The sequence below is a fragment of the Ochotona curzoniae genome, unplaced genomic scaffold (genome assembly GCF_017591425.1).
Source record: "Ochotona curzoniae isolate NIBS_2020 unplaced genomic scaffold, NIBS_Ocur_1.0 contig_1274, whole genome shotgun sequence".
NCBI lineage: Eukaryota > Metazoa > Chordata > Mammalia > Lagomorpha > Ochotonidae > Ochotona > Ochotona curzoniae.
This window is the reverse complement of record NW_024465023.1, coordinates 11,819,771-11,836,509: the sequence shown is the minus strand read 5'-3', so window position 1 is coordinate 11,836,509 and position 16,739 is coordinate 11,819,771. Positions and strand designations below refer to the sequence as shown.

Below are 16,739 nucleotides of genomic sequence, written 5' to 3'. Positions count from 1 at the left end.
TAGGGGAATAAATGTGATACAGGATGGGTATGAAAGCAAACATTTCATTTTCCCTACTTCATCTTTTCACTTAGCAGATACTTCTTGTAACTCTACTACTCACAAGTCAGCATTGGAGATATAAATACACAGGAAGCATAGTCCCTGTTCCAAAGTACATTGAGGTGGATAGAGAAATAAGGCATATTCACAAATCAGTTCATTACGGTAGTGAGAATAGTTAGGGCCATGAGTGACAATTGCTGATAGGATTATGAAATAGGCAGCTGCTTTGAAAAAGAACTTGGCAGCTCTGTCAAATGGTGTGGGGAGTAAAAGCGATTACAAATGAGTAAGCTTCTACTTGAAGTGATAAAAAGGCTTTAAAATTAGCTGAGACGATGGTTACAGAGAGAATATACTAAATTCCATTGAACTGTACATTTTAAATCAATGAATTATATATAAATATATGATATGTTAATAATGCAGTTAAGCAGCCATCTATCCTCACAGTATAACATTTTAATATTTTACCTGCCTATTTCTACTGTTAGTGATATTTGCGAAAAAGGAACAAATATTAAAAAAACCTTTAATTTCCTGTAATTACCCAAGAGCTTCCAGAACAATTTGTATTGTTTCTAGCTTAATTTCCTTGCTTGCTTTACTTGAATTCCTTGAGAAAGATACCATGCTTATTCTTTTAAAAACCATCCTTTTTAAAGATTTATTGATTTTTATTGGAAACTCAGATATACAGAGAGGAGGAGAGACAGAGAGGAAGATCTTCTGTCCATTGATTCACTTGCCAAGTGACCACAATGGCCAGAGCTGAACTAATGCCAAGCCAGGTGCCTAGAGCCTCTTCCGGGTCTCCCATGTGGGTGCAGGGGCCCAAGGCTTTGGACCATCCTTGACTGCTTTCCCAGGCCACAAGCAGGGAGCTGGATGGGAAGCAGGACTGCCAGGGCTAGAACTGGTGCCTGTATGGGATTCTGGTGCGTGCAAGGCGAGGACTTTAGCTGCTAAGCTACCTTGCCTGGCCCAAACCATTCTTTAAATTTTTTAAAAAAAATTTTTATTTGATAGGCAGATTTTACAGTGAGAGAAGGAGAGACAGAGAGAAAAAGACCTCCCATCCACTGGTTTACTCCCCAGATGGCCACAATGACCAGAGCTGAGTGATCTGAAACCAGGCACCAGGAGCTTCTTCTGAGTCTCTCACATGGGTTCTGGAAACCAAGGGCTTGGGCCATCCTTTGCTGCTTCCCGAGATTATAAGCATAGAGCTGGATCAGGAGTGGAGCAGCATGAACACAAATTGGTGCCCATATAGGATGCCAACATTTAAATCTCTCTGTCATTCCCTGACCCAGTACCTGAGAGAACTAGCTTACTGTGCTACCACACAGGTCCCTCAAACCATTCTTTCTTTATGCTCATGGCCTCTTCTATTTCTGGAGGGCAATAGTTCCCCTTTTCCAGAAATGGAACTGCAAGATTCAGGTGCCACTGTGTTGGCTGGCAACCATGCAAGTCTTTAGAAAGGAGCTGAGAATGTGATAAAATATCAGGTCATGAGCAAGCATGCAGGAATGTGTTATCAGTCTTTGAATGTGTGAGAGTTTGGATAACAGTTTGGTAATAATAAATATAGAGGGAGTAGAGGTAGAAAAATATAAACCACAATATAGTGCAAATATAATAATAACAAACAGATGGCAGCTGAAGTTCTTTGGGGAAATAGGAAATGAGTGGATGGAGAAAGAGGAAATGAGTGTGGATTCTACCCTGGAGGCTTTGGTAGATGGGTGAAGGGAAAACCAACACCATCTGCTGGGGTGTGTCAGATGAAGCCAAATATTAATGGGATGGCTATGTCCCTTCAGTTATGGCTAAATGGAGCTCACTGGAAACATTAGAACTCCGTCTGGGTCTCCCTTATGAGTGACAGGATCCAGGTACTTGAGCCAACTTCCACTGCTTTCCCAGGTGTATTAACAGGGTGCTGGATCTGAAGTGTAACAGCCAAGACATGAATTGATACCCTTATGGACAGCAGCTTAGCCAATGTGCTACAACACCAGCACCCTAAGTGCTTGCTTTATTTAAAGCATTGTTAAGGACTACAGAAAAGAAACCTCAAAAGATCACTCTGTGGAGAGGGATGGTGGTCAGTGCTATGGTACATCATGTTAAACTGCCATCTGCAGTACTGGCATCCCTTGTGGGCACTGGTTCAAGTCCAGGCTGCCATATTTCTGATCCAACTCCTTGCTGTTGTGTCTGGGAAAGCAATAGAAGATGACTCAGGTACTTGGGCCCCAGTACTGGATAAACCTTCTTGCTTCAATCTGACCCAGCCCTTGGCCATTGGGCCATTTTGATAATGAACCAACAGATGGAAAACTTCTCTTTCTCTTCCTCTCTCTATATGCTCCTGACCTTCAAATATATAAATAATATAGAAATATATGTTTTTTGAAATTCCCCTTGGGGCCATCATTGTGGTATAGCAAATTAAGCTACCACCAATAATGCTGGCATATTGTATGGGTGCCTCTGCAAGTCCCAGCTGCTGTACTTTGAATTCAACTCCCTTCTAATACACCTGGGAAAACAGCAGAAGATGGCCCAAGTGCTTGGTCCCCTACACGCTTGTGAGAGACCCAAATGGAATTTCATCTGTTGTGTCCATTTGGGAAGCAAACCAGTGGATGGAAGCTGTCTCTCTCTTTCCCTCCTTCCCTCCATTCCTCCCTCTGCCTCCCTCTCTTCCTCCCTACTTCCCTTCTCTTTTTCTCTCTCTCTGTAACTCTACTTTTCAAATAAATAAGTTTTTAAAAGATCTCTTACCAATTATGTCTAATGCAGTGGGACTATTCTGGTCCCAAACAATTCATATGGGCTAGACAGGCATATTCCTAAAACAATCCAGAAATAAAGCATCTGTTTATTTTCAAGATGATTAAACAAAGATATTTGGCAGCTTTCCCAGTGACCTTTGATACTTTAATAATATTCCCTTTTGCTTAAAGAAAAATGTAAGAATACAGATGCAGTTCTGTAATGTGCCAATCAGTAAATGCTACTTTATACTACAAATTTGTCTTTTCTTATAGGACAAATAATAAAAAGTTTTGTGTGAGCCGTAAATTGTCATCTCCTGGTAACAACTTCTATTATTATGAACACTGGTAGAAGAAACTGGTTTCTCAAGAGGACTTAAGTATTTGGGGCACAATTCCAAGGACATTGTGTTCTGCTAAACATCAGCCATTTCTACTATGTCAGTTCTAAGGCACTTTGGAAAGATAGTAAGATTTCGGAGTATAGGCATAAAACATAAGGAGATAAAAACTCTGGAGTAATAGTCAAGTTTGTTACTGAAGAGCAGTGATCATTTGCAAGTAGTGTTCAAGAGCTTCTGCCATGCATACCCTTAGGTCACAGAAACTTTTCTTGCTGAAAAGTGGCTAGAGATTGAAAACTGGCTGACATCTTGGTAAAGGTAGTTCTCATTCAGCTAAGAGACATCCCCTGGCCTTGGTTCTAAACTACATTATGTATATTCTCTCTCTCTCTCAACTACTTTAAGGATTCTCTCTCTCTCTCTCTCTCTCTCTCTCTCTCACACACACACACACACACACACACACACACACACACTCACGCACACAAAGTAGTCTCAAATTGTCTAATATAGGAGTAGGCAATGGGAACAAGGAGCCCTTCTGGACACTTTGTAAGACAGAGGCAGTGTTGTGTGGTTGCCGGCACCCCATACACATGACATTTCTTTAGCAGGTTTGGATTTTCTGTGAAATAAGAATTCAGAAATGGATAGTTGCAAAACTAGAGAACGAAATCCTTTATCTACTTGGTGCCTCTGTCGAGCTTTCTTAGAGTGGGGCTTTTGTGATCTTTTAAAAAAAAATTCCATGGCACCTGTTCCTAGAAAGATTACCAGACTACCTTCTCTTCTTTGCTTGCACTTCTGCCACCTTTTTGTTATGAAGGCTCAGATCATGGAATCATAAAGACCTTTCATGGAATTATGTTCAAGTTGGCATTGTTCTGTAAAGAACTGCATTAGGAATGTGGAATACATTTTGTTAAACTGTAATGCTTTTCCTAATGTTCCTAGTGACTGAGAACATGAAAGTTTTTAATAAGACTTTTGAAGCAACCAGTTTTGTAGGAAGATATTCTTTGAGTATAAAATGTACATTCTACCCAGGAAAATACATACTTTTTTCAGATTTCTCTTAAGGGAAGAATTATAACAAGAACCAGCTATTCTGAAGACTGCCCAAGCCATTACTTAGCACAGCTTCTGTCCTCCCCATAACTATTTTTGTGTTCTATGTAAAATGTCTCTACCCATTTTTCTCAGAACACACGTTAGCCTTTTCCAAAATTGGCCCTCTTTCTTCAGCAGTCAACTTACATCCCTAGGGAATTTTAGTTTCTATTTTTACTTCCTAGAAATGGGAAACATGCATGTGGAAGACATAAAAGTTTCACATTTCAAAGTTTCTCTTTCTTTCAGATGAGAAGCTTAAAATATCTCTAGAACAAAGCTATCTCCCCATTCCATCAACCATATAGAAGTCAGGAAAGCATGTTTTATGAGCTTAGGCTTTGGGAGCAGGAAATTTCCGTTCTGCTATTTACTAGCTACTGTCACTGGGCTTTAGTTTCCTCATTTATAAAATAAAAACATCAGTAGTGCTTGCCTCCACAGGACTGGAATGTGCATTACATGAGATAACGCATATGAGGAGTTTTAGCTGGTGTCAGGCATGGGAAAAAAAACTCAATAAATGTTAGTGATGATGGTGGCGATGATGATAAAGGATTTGGTGTCTTGAAAAGTTGTACTGCAGCATTACAACATGACATTTTCTGATAGAAATCAGATCGCACAATCTGCTGAGGTTATTTGATTTTTGTTATGTGCAAGGGAAAATTACTTCTTTTGTCAATTAATGGCTGCCATACATTCTTACTCAGCTGGACAATGTGTGTGTGTGTGTGTTGTTATACCTTGTGGTGATTTAGAGTTTTTTTATGTGCTTTTAAAAAATGCAACTTTTAATATCATGCAATACACACAAAAGGGCTTCTATAAATACTTTTTTGACTAATAATCATATTTTTTTACAAAATTATCATAGTAAACATAATCTTGACCTTATGAATATTTAGAAGACATTTATTTAGTTTGTTAATTTTCGTTTTCTTTGAAAGGTAGAAAGAGAGACACACAGAAAGATTTTCAATCTGTTGATTCATTCTCCAGTGCCTGCAAGTTTTTGCAGGCCAGGTCAAAGGCAAGATGCAGAAACCCCATCTGGGTGGGTCTCCCACATGAGTGATAGGGACCTGAATACCCGAGCTGCTGCTTCCCAGAGCACAGATAAGCAGGAAGTTGCAATCTGGAGTGAAGCTGATTAGGAATGCGGACATCTAAACTACTGGACCGGATATTCTCCCCAAGACATTTTTTTTTTTAGAAGTAGAAGGAATTAAATTAGCAGAGAAGATCACAGAAGCTACCTTGACCTGCTCTTCTTTTTATAAGTATTCACATTCCACTCACTCTGTTTTTTTACTTAAAACAGGGCCTGTCACACAGTAAAATGAAATAATTGCCAATAATGAAACATCTTCATGTTAGAGGTCTTTGTACCAAGCCATGGAATCCAAGTTGGGGTGACAGGAAGTAATCTACTGAAAGACTGTGAGAGACCCTACAGAACTGACATGAAACTGGAGGATGAGCAGAGAGCAGGAGAGGTCTGGCAAGTTAGAGGCAGGAGCAGGCACTGTAGTCATTCTAGCAAGGAGCATCTCCTAGCACACTGCCACAGGAAAAGAGAAACCACAGACCCTTCTGTCTTCTATATCTGGGAGACTATTCCAGGGTCACACAGCAATGGGAAAACTTTTGCTAATCTCACTGTAATTGAGGCCTATATAGCTAAATTATATTCGCTACATTTAAGGAAATCCTTTTGCCACAGAGGATATTGTCACTTTGAAAATGGCTGACTTGGGCCCAGCGCAGTGGCGCAAGTGGTTAAAGGTCCTCACCTTGTGCGCCCGGGATCCCATATGGGCGCCGGTTCTAATCCCGGCAGCCCTGCTTCCCTTCCAGCTCCCTGCCTGTGGCCTGGGAAAGCAGTCGAGGACGGCCCAAAGCTTTGGGGACCCTGCACCCGCGTGGGAGACCCGGAAGAGGCTCCTGGCTTTGGATCAGCATAGTATCGGCCCGTTGCGCTCACTTGGGGAGTGAATCATTGGACGGAAGATCTTCCTCTCTGTCTCTCCTCTCTGTATATCCGCCTTTCCAATGAAAAAATAATAAAAATAAATCTTTAAAAAAAATGGCTGACTTAAACTGGTTATTTTGTTTCGTTTTGTTTTTGGAATGCTTCTTAGTTTCTACTGCTTTTCAATTGCTTACTCTTCCTTTTATGTACCAGGGGAAAACTTATCCATTTCGTGGTGCCTTTCCTCCAGTATGGAATCCCATCGCCTACCTAGATTACAACAACCTGTGGCGCACCATGGACAACATGGGAAAGGAGGTAAAAGTATCTGTTGACTTTGCACATGGCCCATTACTGAAATAAAATGGCAACTTAAAAAAATATTATTATTTTATTTTGATGATCTTTACATAGTTATTAGAGCACAAAGAGTCAAGGGCTACAGGAAAGTGGGTAAGACCATTGTTTCCACATTCTCTTTGTTCTTTCCTATATCTGAGGGAAGTGGGGAGATAAAGGGAGAAGCCACACCCACCTCCCAACCATCGCAGGGTCCCCGATATGGGGCATGCTCCGAGGTCACTGCTCAAGTGGTCCCAATAGTTCAACAGTTCTGAATTGCTGCCAGTCTTGCCATTCCAAACACAATGAAATCTCTTCAGAATCCACTGGCTGCTATAGTCCACCTTAGAGTTTCCGTTTACTCAAATTTTCACTGCCAACACTTGGCTGGGGTACTTGATCAATTTGTTCAGTCCTGCCATGGTACCAGTGTCCTCTGCAGGCTCTAATGTACTGCCATATCTTCCATGTGCACCTGGATATGCTGTCCACTGCTCCATCTGAGCCACTGAGGAGGCTCAGCTCTGATACATGCACTGCATGATCAGACCATAGAACTTTCATGGTTGGGGTTCTGATTCCAGCAGTTTAGTTTGAGGGATCCCCATAGAAATTTCATCTGAGGTGATTCCAGACCTGATGATTGTGTGTGTTTGCCAGTACAGGGTCCAGCACAGTCCATCGCCTCAATCAGCTTATGCACACATTGATGGTTACAATTGATGGGTCAGTTCTACCCTCAGCCCTGTCTTCTACACAAACCAATGGGTGCTGGAGCCCAGCCCAATTCTGCCCAACATACACTTGGCCCTCACGCAAAGCAGTGGGAGCTGCAGCCTAGTTACAGTGACCCTCAATAACCCTCATCATGCCCTCTGCCCTGGTTCCCGTGCTTGCCAGTATGTACAGTCTGTCCCATATCCCATTCATTTCTTATACATGTCAATGGGCATTGAAGCCTAGTTCAATACAACCAGCCCCATTATCAAGCCCACACACATGCTGGTGGGTGCTACTGTCTGTTTAGCCATGCCTGCCCCAGTCCTGGTTTTTATGCTCACCAGTTGGAGTGGCAACCCAAGAGAAAGGTGCCCACTATTTCCCTACTGGGCCCACTCCACCCCTGGATTTTTCACTCTCCAGGTGGTTCTGTAGTTTGACTTGACAGAATTCCCTGCCCTCTCTCCCCCCAACCCATGCCAGCATCTGCCAACTGATGCTGCCCAACCAACCCACACTCACTCTGGCTTGTGCATGCACCAGTAGGAACAGTCAACACAACCTGACTTTTCCCTCATCCAGCTCACATGAGGCCAACAGATGTTACTGTAGTCCTACCTGGCCTGTTCTGTCCGCATCCCAACTCGTGCTCTCCAGTGGGACTGGTGGTCCAGCAGGGGAACCCCATGCAATGGCAACTGTATAATATCCATCCAAAGTAGTACAGGGAACATTGCACTGTATATTGATGCATTTTTTTTCTAACCCATAAGAACTGTGGAATCTGGTAGTATTTCTTTTTTGACAAATGATGAAAATGAGTGACCAAAAGTTATGTTATATCTAAGACTACACAGTATAGAAACCAGGATTCAAATACCCTCTCTCTGATACTGATGCCTGTGGGCCTTTAAGTAACTGAGCATTTAAATGACATATTTTTTTTCTTATATATCTCGACTTTTTTCCATTTAAACTAGCCTTTTCATTTTACCAGCTTTACTGAGAAATAATTGACAAGTAAAAGTTATATCTATATGTGGTGTACAATAATGACTTTTGATATATGTATACTCCAGTTTAGCAGCTAAGAATCAGAGAGAGTCAACTGAATCAAGGCATACATATGTCTTTCAAACTAATTTTTGGTACCTGTGTTTCCTGTATAAAACATTTTATTTACAAACTTACCTGGGTACCCATGAAAAATATCATAAAATATTTATGAATTAATTAAACTGATATATATCAAGGGCTACCAACACACTGCCTTCTCAGTGAGCTCTAGATTACAGAGATGTAGTTTAAATAATTTTATAGGAGCAATACATGTTACTTTAAATAGAATTCACACATATAAAATACACAATCCAGTATTGAGAATTGTTTGACAGTCACAGAGCCTTCATTTTTCCATTGCTACTCTTTAAGTTTCATTTGCTAGTTGATTACCATTGTCTCATGCTTCTATAGTTAGTAAAGGAGAAAAAGAGTTGCTGCCCCAACGATTTTTTTTCTTGGCCACAGGCTCCATAATTTCACACTCTGAAATGTAATTTAGCATCCCCAAATGGGTATTAATCCTCAATAATAGTAAACATTGATAATGATCATTGTCATAATAATCCAATTACATACAAAATCATGCATTAATCAATATAAATATTATAGCTAGCAAAATATAAATACTATAAATATTATTGTTTTGGCAGTAGCATTAAGGCACAGAATCCAAACAGCTCTTTTCCTCCCTGATCTCCATGTACAATTCTGTGCCAGTCACACATTCCAATAGAGACCAGGAGACCAGGAGACCAGTTTTCAAAGTTTCTCAGGTGGGCCTCTCAGCTGGGCCATGACACTGACCATTACTTGGGATCTCTTTTCACTGCAGATTCCAGCAGATGCTCCTTGGCAAGCACCTCATGCTGATGAGTGGGACAAGATGACCATGAAAGAACTTATCGATAAAATATGCTGGACAAAGTAAACTTGACCATTTTAAATTTGCTTTTATATCTTCCATTCCTGTGTTTTCTACTATGTTTTGTGCCATATTGCTTTTCTTAATAATTTACAGGAAGTTTGTTGAGAAGAATCCTAATATTCTTTCAGTCAGTAGCAACTTTGAGACCACTTTAGACATTTCAGAGCAGATTTCAATGGGAAATAAATCTGTGCCCTAAAAAAATAAGTAAATGAGGTAGAATTTCTTTTAGTAAAAGTGTTGTGAGCTTAATAAAACCAATAATTGTGTTTTACACTTTATAAAGATTGGCCACAAAAGCAATTTGTAAAAGTTTAAAGTAAGTCCACATAGATGGCTAGTCCTGTATAAATAGAAAATATAAACTATATGTGTTCAAATCTGTACTAATAATGTAATTACTTACATTTCAGTAATATAGTTCTCCTTGCTTAACAAGACAGTATGTACTTCACTAGGCACTTTTGCCATTGGGTAGGCATCATAGAATGTAATTCACATGAACAAGGACATCTATAGCATCCCTAGGTGTTGTATTCTTTTGAGGCTATCATCATACATATAGTCCCTCATTGACGAAAACACCGTTTTTCAGTGCCTGGCTGTACTTGCTTATGTATTAGTGTGTATAATATTTATATAATTATTTGAGATATGTGTTAGAGGCCTAATATGCGAAGACACTATACCAGGCATTGAGGAATGGTGGTAAACTAAATAGAAATTATAACTAGTTTCATGAAGTTCACATTCCTTTAGCAAGAAGTACTCACAGTGACCACATAATGACCTAACAGTAGAATAGTGCCTGCAACAGGAGGAGCTTACCTTGTCTGAGGATAAAAGAAAACATTCAATAATGCATTATTTTAAAATTGAAATTATGGTTATTGCCTCAACTAAGAATGCACCTCAGGGGTCAAGGGAGACACAGAGGATGAATGCTTTGGGGGAATAATATCATCTAAGAATAACCTGTATGATGGAAGAAACAGGAAGGGTAAATACTGTGGCAGAATAGTATCTTTTGCAACTAATCCACTGTGTAGTTTAGAGAAAAGAAAATGATATCTCCCAGGAATGACCTGAATGGCTAATGCAAGACAGGGAATCTGGGATGATGTCTGAGTCATAGTGCATTGTGGAATGAACCACAGAGGCACTGATAAGACAGATAAGTGGTATGTGTGGAAATGGCATCTTTCAGGATTGAACCATAGTTCGATAAGGGGAGTTAGGCAAAGTGTATATAGTGGGATGGTATCATCCAGAAATGACCCACCCAGTCAGGGGAGAAAGGGTGGGTAAAAGAAATTGGTAGGATAGTATCTTGGAGAGTGGTGTCTTCCAAGAATAAATCAGTTAACCTGGAGGAGGAGGGAAATATTGATTTAATCGGTATGGTATCTTCCAAGGATATTCCAGAGTTGCAGGGGGAATTAGGAAGGTGATTATTGATAAGTGGGAATAGTTTCTGGGCTGGGATGAAACAAGGAAGGGTGAATGGGTTTGAAGGACTGCTATCTGGAGAATGAGCCACTGAGGATGGCAAAACTGAGGTCATCTTCCAGGAATGACCCATTTTGGCTGGGAGGAGACAGTCAATGGATGATGTTGAGGACAGGTACCTTCCATGAATGAGCCAGGTTGAGAAGAGGCAGGAATAGTTAGAGCTGCGAATGATCCACAGGATCAGATGAGCATCAGGAAATGTGGATGTTTTGGAAGCAATTGTATCTTCTAGGAACAATTCATTTTTTTCTGGGAGAATAAAAATAAACTTATAATGTAAGGGGATATCTCCAAGCAATGAGAAAGATACTTAGTGTTGTTGACAAGATGCTATCTTTCAGGAATGACCTACCTGGGTAATGGGTAGCAGGAGTGGGTAGCTAATTGAGAGAGAGTAGTATCTTTCAGAAATCACCCACATGGTACAGGAAGGAGAAGTGAGGGGAACTGGGAGGGTAGGTGACTATTGTAATGGAGATGATATTTGACACAAAGAATAGGGCCCAGACTGGCAAGGTGGATAGTATTCAGGGGTGTCCTTTAGGAATGGCTCACAGGGACTTTGAGTGAATGGTATGTTCTAGGGCAGAATGATTGTTGAAACAGTTCTGTGAGTTTGCTGCGATTGTTGAACCAACCTCCTGTGATTCCTGCTACAGACTGATAGGCTGTAGCAACTGAGTGCTCTGTATGCCAGGATCACAGAATGGCAAGAGTGTGCAGTATTAGAGAAAGTTGCAGTATTTCTGTAGCAGCCAGTGTTACACGATACATTGTAGGCATTTGTGATTTGGCCTTTCTCCATTTTAAGCTGTGGAAGGGTTTTAGGCAGAGAGATTTTTGAGTTTGCACTTTTAGACCTCATTGATTATTTTATAAAGTATGGAAAAGAATTCACGAGGGAATGAATAGAAGATGATCAAATAGTATCCACCACTGGTGTAACCAAAATGAGGGAACATGGTAACCTGGGAGCAGGGTGAAGCAGCTAGAGGGAGAAGAAAGGATGGTTGTTATAACAGATGAGAAGTGTCCCTCTTGATTACTGGCAAACATAGTGACAATTTAGACAGACTGGATTCTAAACATTTGGACCTAAACTGTAATTTCTTAAAATTCTTAAAATTAAATCTTTAAAAACAGAAGAATACCTTGTTCCACCCCTCAAGAGCTACAAAAAATGATTCCTTCAGATGAGCCCTGAGATTTTTTTTCAAAAGCAATGAAATTACTTTCTAAATACCTTATATTTTCAAAATTTATAATTCTTTGGCTCATGTATATGTAAACTGCTGACTTACACTCTTGTTCTGTGAGCAGGACTGCCAGACACTTCGCCTATCTTTTTGTTAACATCAATGTGACCTCCGAGCCCCACGAGGTATCTGCCCTATGGTTCTTGTGGTATGTAAAGCAGTGTGGTGGCACCACTCGGATTTTCTCAGTTACCAACGGAGGCCAGGTATGCCATGTCTGTTTTGAGACTCTAACTTCCTGTGTGGTTTCACTTTCACCCATAGCAGTATTTTGAAATATGAACAATTAGCAGCATGAAATGATCTAAAAAATTTTTCTGAAAATTTTTCTATTTGTTTTGTCATTCTTGAAAAGTTCACAGCTAACAGCTATTTCCTTTTGAACTAGTAGGTTTTGGAAAACAAGTTCTTTACATATTTAGATAGGAAAAATAGGCTAAATGTAGGAAGCTAAATTCCTAGAATGAAATAAATTCAATTTACAAAATCATTGTACTGGAAAAGTCAAACAAAGTTTTTGACCTGCCTGTTCCTCTCAGATATTTTGGGTTAACTGTGATAGAATGAAAGTGATTTTTCTACCTTCTAGTCACAAAAGTAATTTATGGCTACTGTAGGCAAGAGCAAATTCTGTATTTTAAATTCTTCATTTTAGCTACCCACTTGCATTTGTCCAGCTTCCATCACATTCCCATTATTAACAAAGGAACTCTCGATTCATTGACTGGATCTACAGCAAACTGGTGGCAAAACCAGAATCCTAATCCCTTGATTTTTCAGACTCTGCGATTCTTTGTTTATAGGCTCCTCCTTGTCCAGAGTAAATGGATAACATTTCTAAGAATGCTGTGCTTAGATGAGATGAGCTTAACCAGTAGCAATTCACTTATAACTTATGCTCTGTTCTCTGATTCCCTAAATTCTGAATGCCAGTATGAAATGTGAAGACTTTCTATGCACATGAATTATCGCTTTCCTCAGGAAATCCCTAAGCTGTTCTATGACACCAAAATTATTGCCCATTTGATCCTTATCTTTGACAAATGTAAAGCAGTTTCATTTTATGTCTGTACTTACCAGGCAGAAATTGCACACCACTCCTTCTAACCCATGTTTTACTTTCTGAGTTATCTTGATTGATATTTGATATTTGTATTCTACATTCAGAGAAGCTACAATACTTAAAGCCAAACTCTACTTGACCTTTGGGAAAGTAAGATTCAGCTTATGAATGTCAATCTATTAACATAATAGCTTTGTTGAAGAACTTAACTTTGTCCTTTAGTAATATAATTCACCAAATACTAAGCATGAAGGAGTAAACATGAACAAGATAGAGATAACTCATGGTCTTTCCACTATATTAAACTTCAAGAAACTCGTAGAAAATGTAAGTCAGAATACACATCAAATGATGCTAGTTTTCTTGGACAAATTATGAATTTATATCTGAATAACTAACAGAATATTTTTATGAAGAGCTTTAGTGGTATCATTAAAGGAGTAGCCAGTTATGATAGTGCAAAAAATCACTGTGTGTTTATGATTGGAGTATTTAATTTTCAAATTTTGGGATGTGCTTTTTCTAACCACTGAAAAGATCTTCTCTGGCAAGGTAAAAGCATCATCCTGGTTCTTACCAAATGTACTGTACTGAGGACTTACCTTCTCAGATAAAGCTGGACCAGTTTCCATGGTAAGCATAGCAGATGGCAGTGGACATAGTACTGAAGACACAAATAAGGTGCTTATCCTTAGTCCCTCTGCCTCTGCTGTCAAACTTCCAGACAGTTTTGTATAAAGGTACTCAGGATCCAAGATTCCTATTCTGAGAACCTCATCTGATAATGACAGGTAGGACACTCTAAGTGCATTGCCTACATTTTGCCTTCCTAGATAATCATAACCTAGGACTGGGAACAGCCAAGTACAGTTAGAAACCACATCCTGTGGGAAAAGTGTGAGACCCTCCTTTTTCCAGGGCTCCTTCTATGCATCACACTCTTGGGACATTTGTGGTCCAAAGACTTGCTAAAATGTTTTCATTTGATCAGAGCATCACTGATGTTAGGTGAAAATTTCTTCTGATTCTATGATTTTGTAAACTAATAACAGTTTTTCACTGCTGGAAGCTGTGTGTAGAATAATTGAAGAATCTTGACACATGTTGTTTTTGTCTTTGTGAGCTCTCCCAGCAGTCAAGTGTGCAGAGGCTGAAGTTGTAACTTGTGACTTTCTGGAGGTTAATTAATTGGTGCCAGTATGATTTTCCTTCCTTTGGATTTTTAAACTTTCCCTTTCTTACTGACTTTTGTAGGAACGCAAGTTTCTTGGTGGATCTGGCCAAATAAGTGAGAAGATAATGGAACTTCTTGGAGACCGAGTGAAACTCAATCGTCCTGTCACCTATGTTGATCAAACTAATGACAACATCATAGTTGAGACAGTGAATCATGAAACCTATGAGGTAACTGATTTCAATACGAATGTGTATATATATATATATATACACACATATGGAAATATATATATGTATAAAATAGGCCTTGTGTCTTCTGCAGTTTCTGATGAAATAATCCAAGAAGTGGCATAATTAATGCTGACATATTTCTGCCTCAGTTTCCCTAATTACTAGCATTGATTGACCTAAGTCTGTTTTGTGGCCTCATTTTGTATGTTGTTATTTCTTGGTGTCATTCAAAATATTAAAGATGTTTCATGCTGACAGCAAGAACTGCAGCTCATGTTTAATGTGATATTTTGTTTACGTGTGTTTTAGTGCAAATATGTGATTAGTGCCATCCCTCCAATCTTGACTGCTAAAATTCACTTCAAACCGGAGCTTCCATCAGAAAGAAACCAGTTAATTCAACGTCTTCCCATGGGAGCTGTCATTAAGTGCATGATGTATTACAAGGAGGCCTTCTGGAAGAAGAAGGGTAGGTGGTTCTTATTCAGATTTTAGCTGAATTAAATGAAAGAACAGTGATCTCTTAGAAATATTGAGCAAAATGCTCTAAAAACAATAACAAAAATTACTGTTTTTAAATGGTAATGAAAGTTTCAGAAATATTATTCTACCAACTTGACCACAGCTCTGGCAACACAAAGTGACCCCAGAGGCACTTGTTGGCAGTGAGAGGAAAGGAAAAGACCATACCAGTTGTAAGGCCACCACTACCCTGGCTTCTGGTCTTTGTCTTGCTACTTTCTCTTCATTTGCAAATTAATGCCAAGGGACACTATAGAAAGATCATTGCTTTGAGGTCAGATATCCCTGGGTTTCACTTGCTTACCAGCATTGGTCCTTTAAATATAAAGTGCAAACAGTAATCCCTACTGTTAGGGTGTTCTGGATATAATTCTTGGATGTGGCAGCTCCTGTTGAAAAGCCTTCTGCTCATACGGTATTCCTTTTCACCATTTCTTCAGGACTGATTTTAGATGGGGTGATTCCCTCTAATAATATCTCTGCTTTCCTCCTGTATATTTTAGGATCCAGGGCCATGTTTGTTTGTTTATGCTGTGTATTGGTCATAAACCCTCTGTGTTAAAGGTGATAGAGGTATATTGTTTTCCATATGTGGGGGTAAATAGACATCCTTGTATAGCCAATGTGTATATTCAACAGGAAGTAGCTTCTAGGCTTAGATCAAAGAATAATAGATAAGTTTTACCTTCCTCTTACAAAAATAATTCATATGTATTTTATATGTGTATCAATGTCTGTGATGAGGTTGGTGTCAATCTCCTATTAATTTTTCCTGGTTAAGATTACTGTGGTTGCATGCTCATCGAAGATGAAGATGCTCCAATTGCAATAACCCTGGATGACACCAAGCCAGATGGATCGGTACCTGCCATAATGGGGTAAGTTAGAACTGGGAGTTTTGCATTTTCCATATTATATTGGTAGGTTAGTGTAGACCTTGGCCAAGTATATTGTTTTGGAATTGAGTTAGGGCAATGATAAGTATCCCTACAAAATTGTATCATGTTTCCACGGATTAAAACATTATAGTAATATCTGAGTTTGGTACGAGAACACTGGGACATCTTTCCAAATTTAACACCATTTGAACTTGTGCCCATTTTTTTCCCTCCCATAAAATGTATATGCTGAGGTAGAAATGGAAAGAACAGCTACACAGATGATATGGTAGCCAGCTTTGCCTAGAGATAGCAGGTCTGTACCCATTGTGGAATGTAAACATCTTACCCTATAAAACCTATCATATTCAAGTTTTTGAGCTTTAAAGCTTTAACTTTTTCTCCATCGAAAACATCTGCTTCGAATAAATGTTAGTTTGTTACACTGGGATCAAGGATGGCTGTCCAATTAGGAAGGGTAGATTGAACTAGAGCTGGGCCTTGAGTGGATGGCTTGAATTTTCTGTCAGATTTTCCATAGTTATCTTTCACCAACGATACTTCCTCCACCTGTGGAAGTACAAGAATGGTGCAGGATGATTATGTGTACAGGAGGGAGTCCTTCCCATTTCCTTTCATCCCAACACATGGTTCCCCTGCCTGTAGAAGGCTAGGGTTCCAGAGAGAGAAGTAAGCCTGTTACAAAGACCCTCCTAAGCAGCACCCTAACCTCCCAGCTGCATGCTCTTTAGTCAGTCAAAAACAATACAAACAAATTATTTTTTTCTGCCA

At 39.5% G+C, this 16,739-nt stretch overlaps 1 protein-coding gene across 1 annotated transcript in view; it reads left to right on the top strand.

Annotated features, from left to right (window-relative positions):
- The window catches only part of LOC121171313 (amine oxidase [flavin-containing] A), a 54,020-nt gene that overhangs the window by 25,634 nt on the left and 11,647 nt on the right, over window positions 1–16,739 (top strand). Inside the window, exons 4-9 of the mRNA XM_041002963.1 lie at window positions 6,474–6,578; window positions 9,217–9,308; window positions 12,142–12,283; window positions 14,395–14,544; window positions 14,857–15,016; window positions 15,851–15,947. Of these exons, the coding sequence (XP_040858897.1) occupies window positions 6,474–6,578; window positions 9,217–9,308; window positions 12,142–12,283; window positions 14,395–14,544; window positions 14,857–15,016; window positions 15,851–15,947 (746 nt within the window). The remainder of the gene's footprint in view (window positions 1–6,473; window positions 6,579–9,216; window positions 9,309–12,141; window positions 12,284–14,394; window positions 14,545–14,856; window positions 15,017–15,850; window positions 15,948–16,739) is intronic.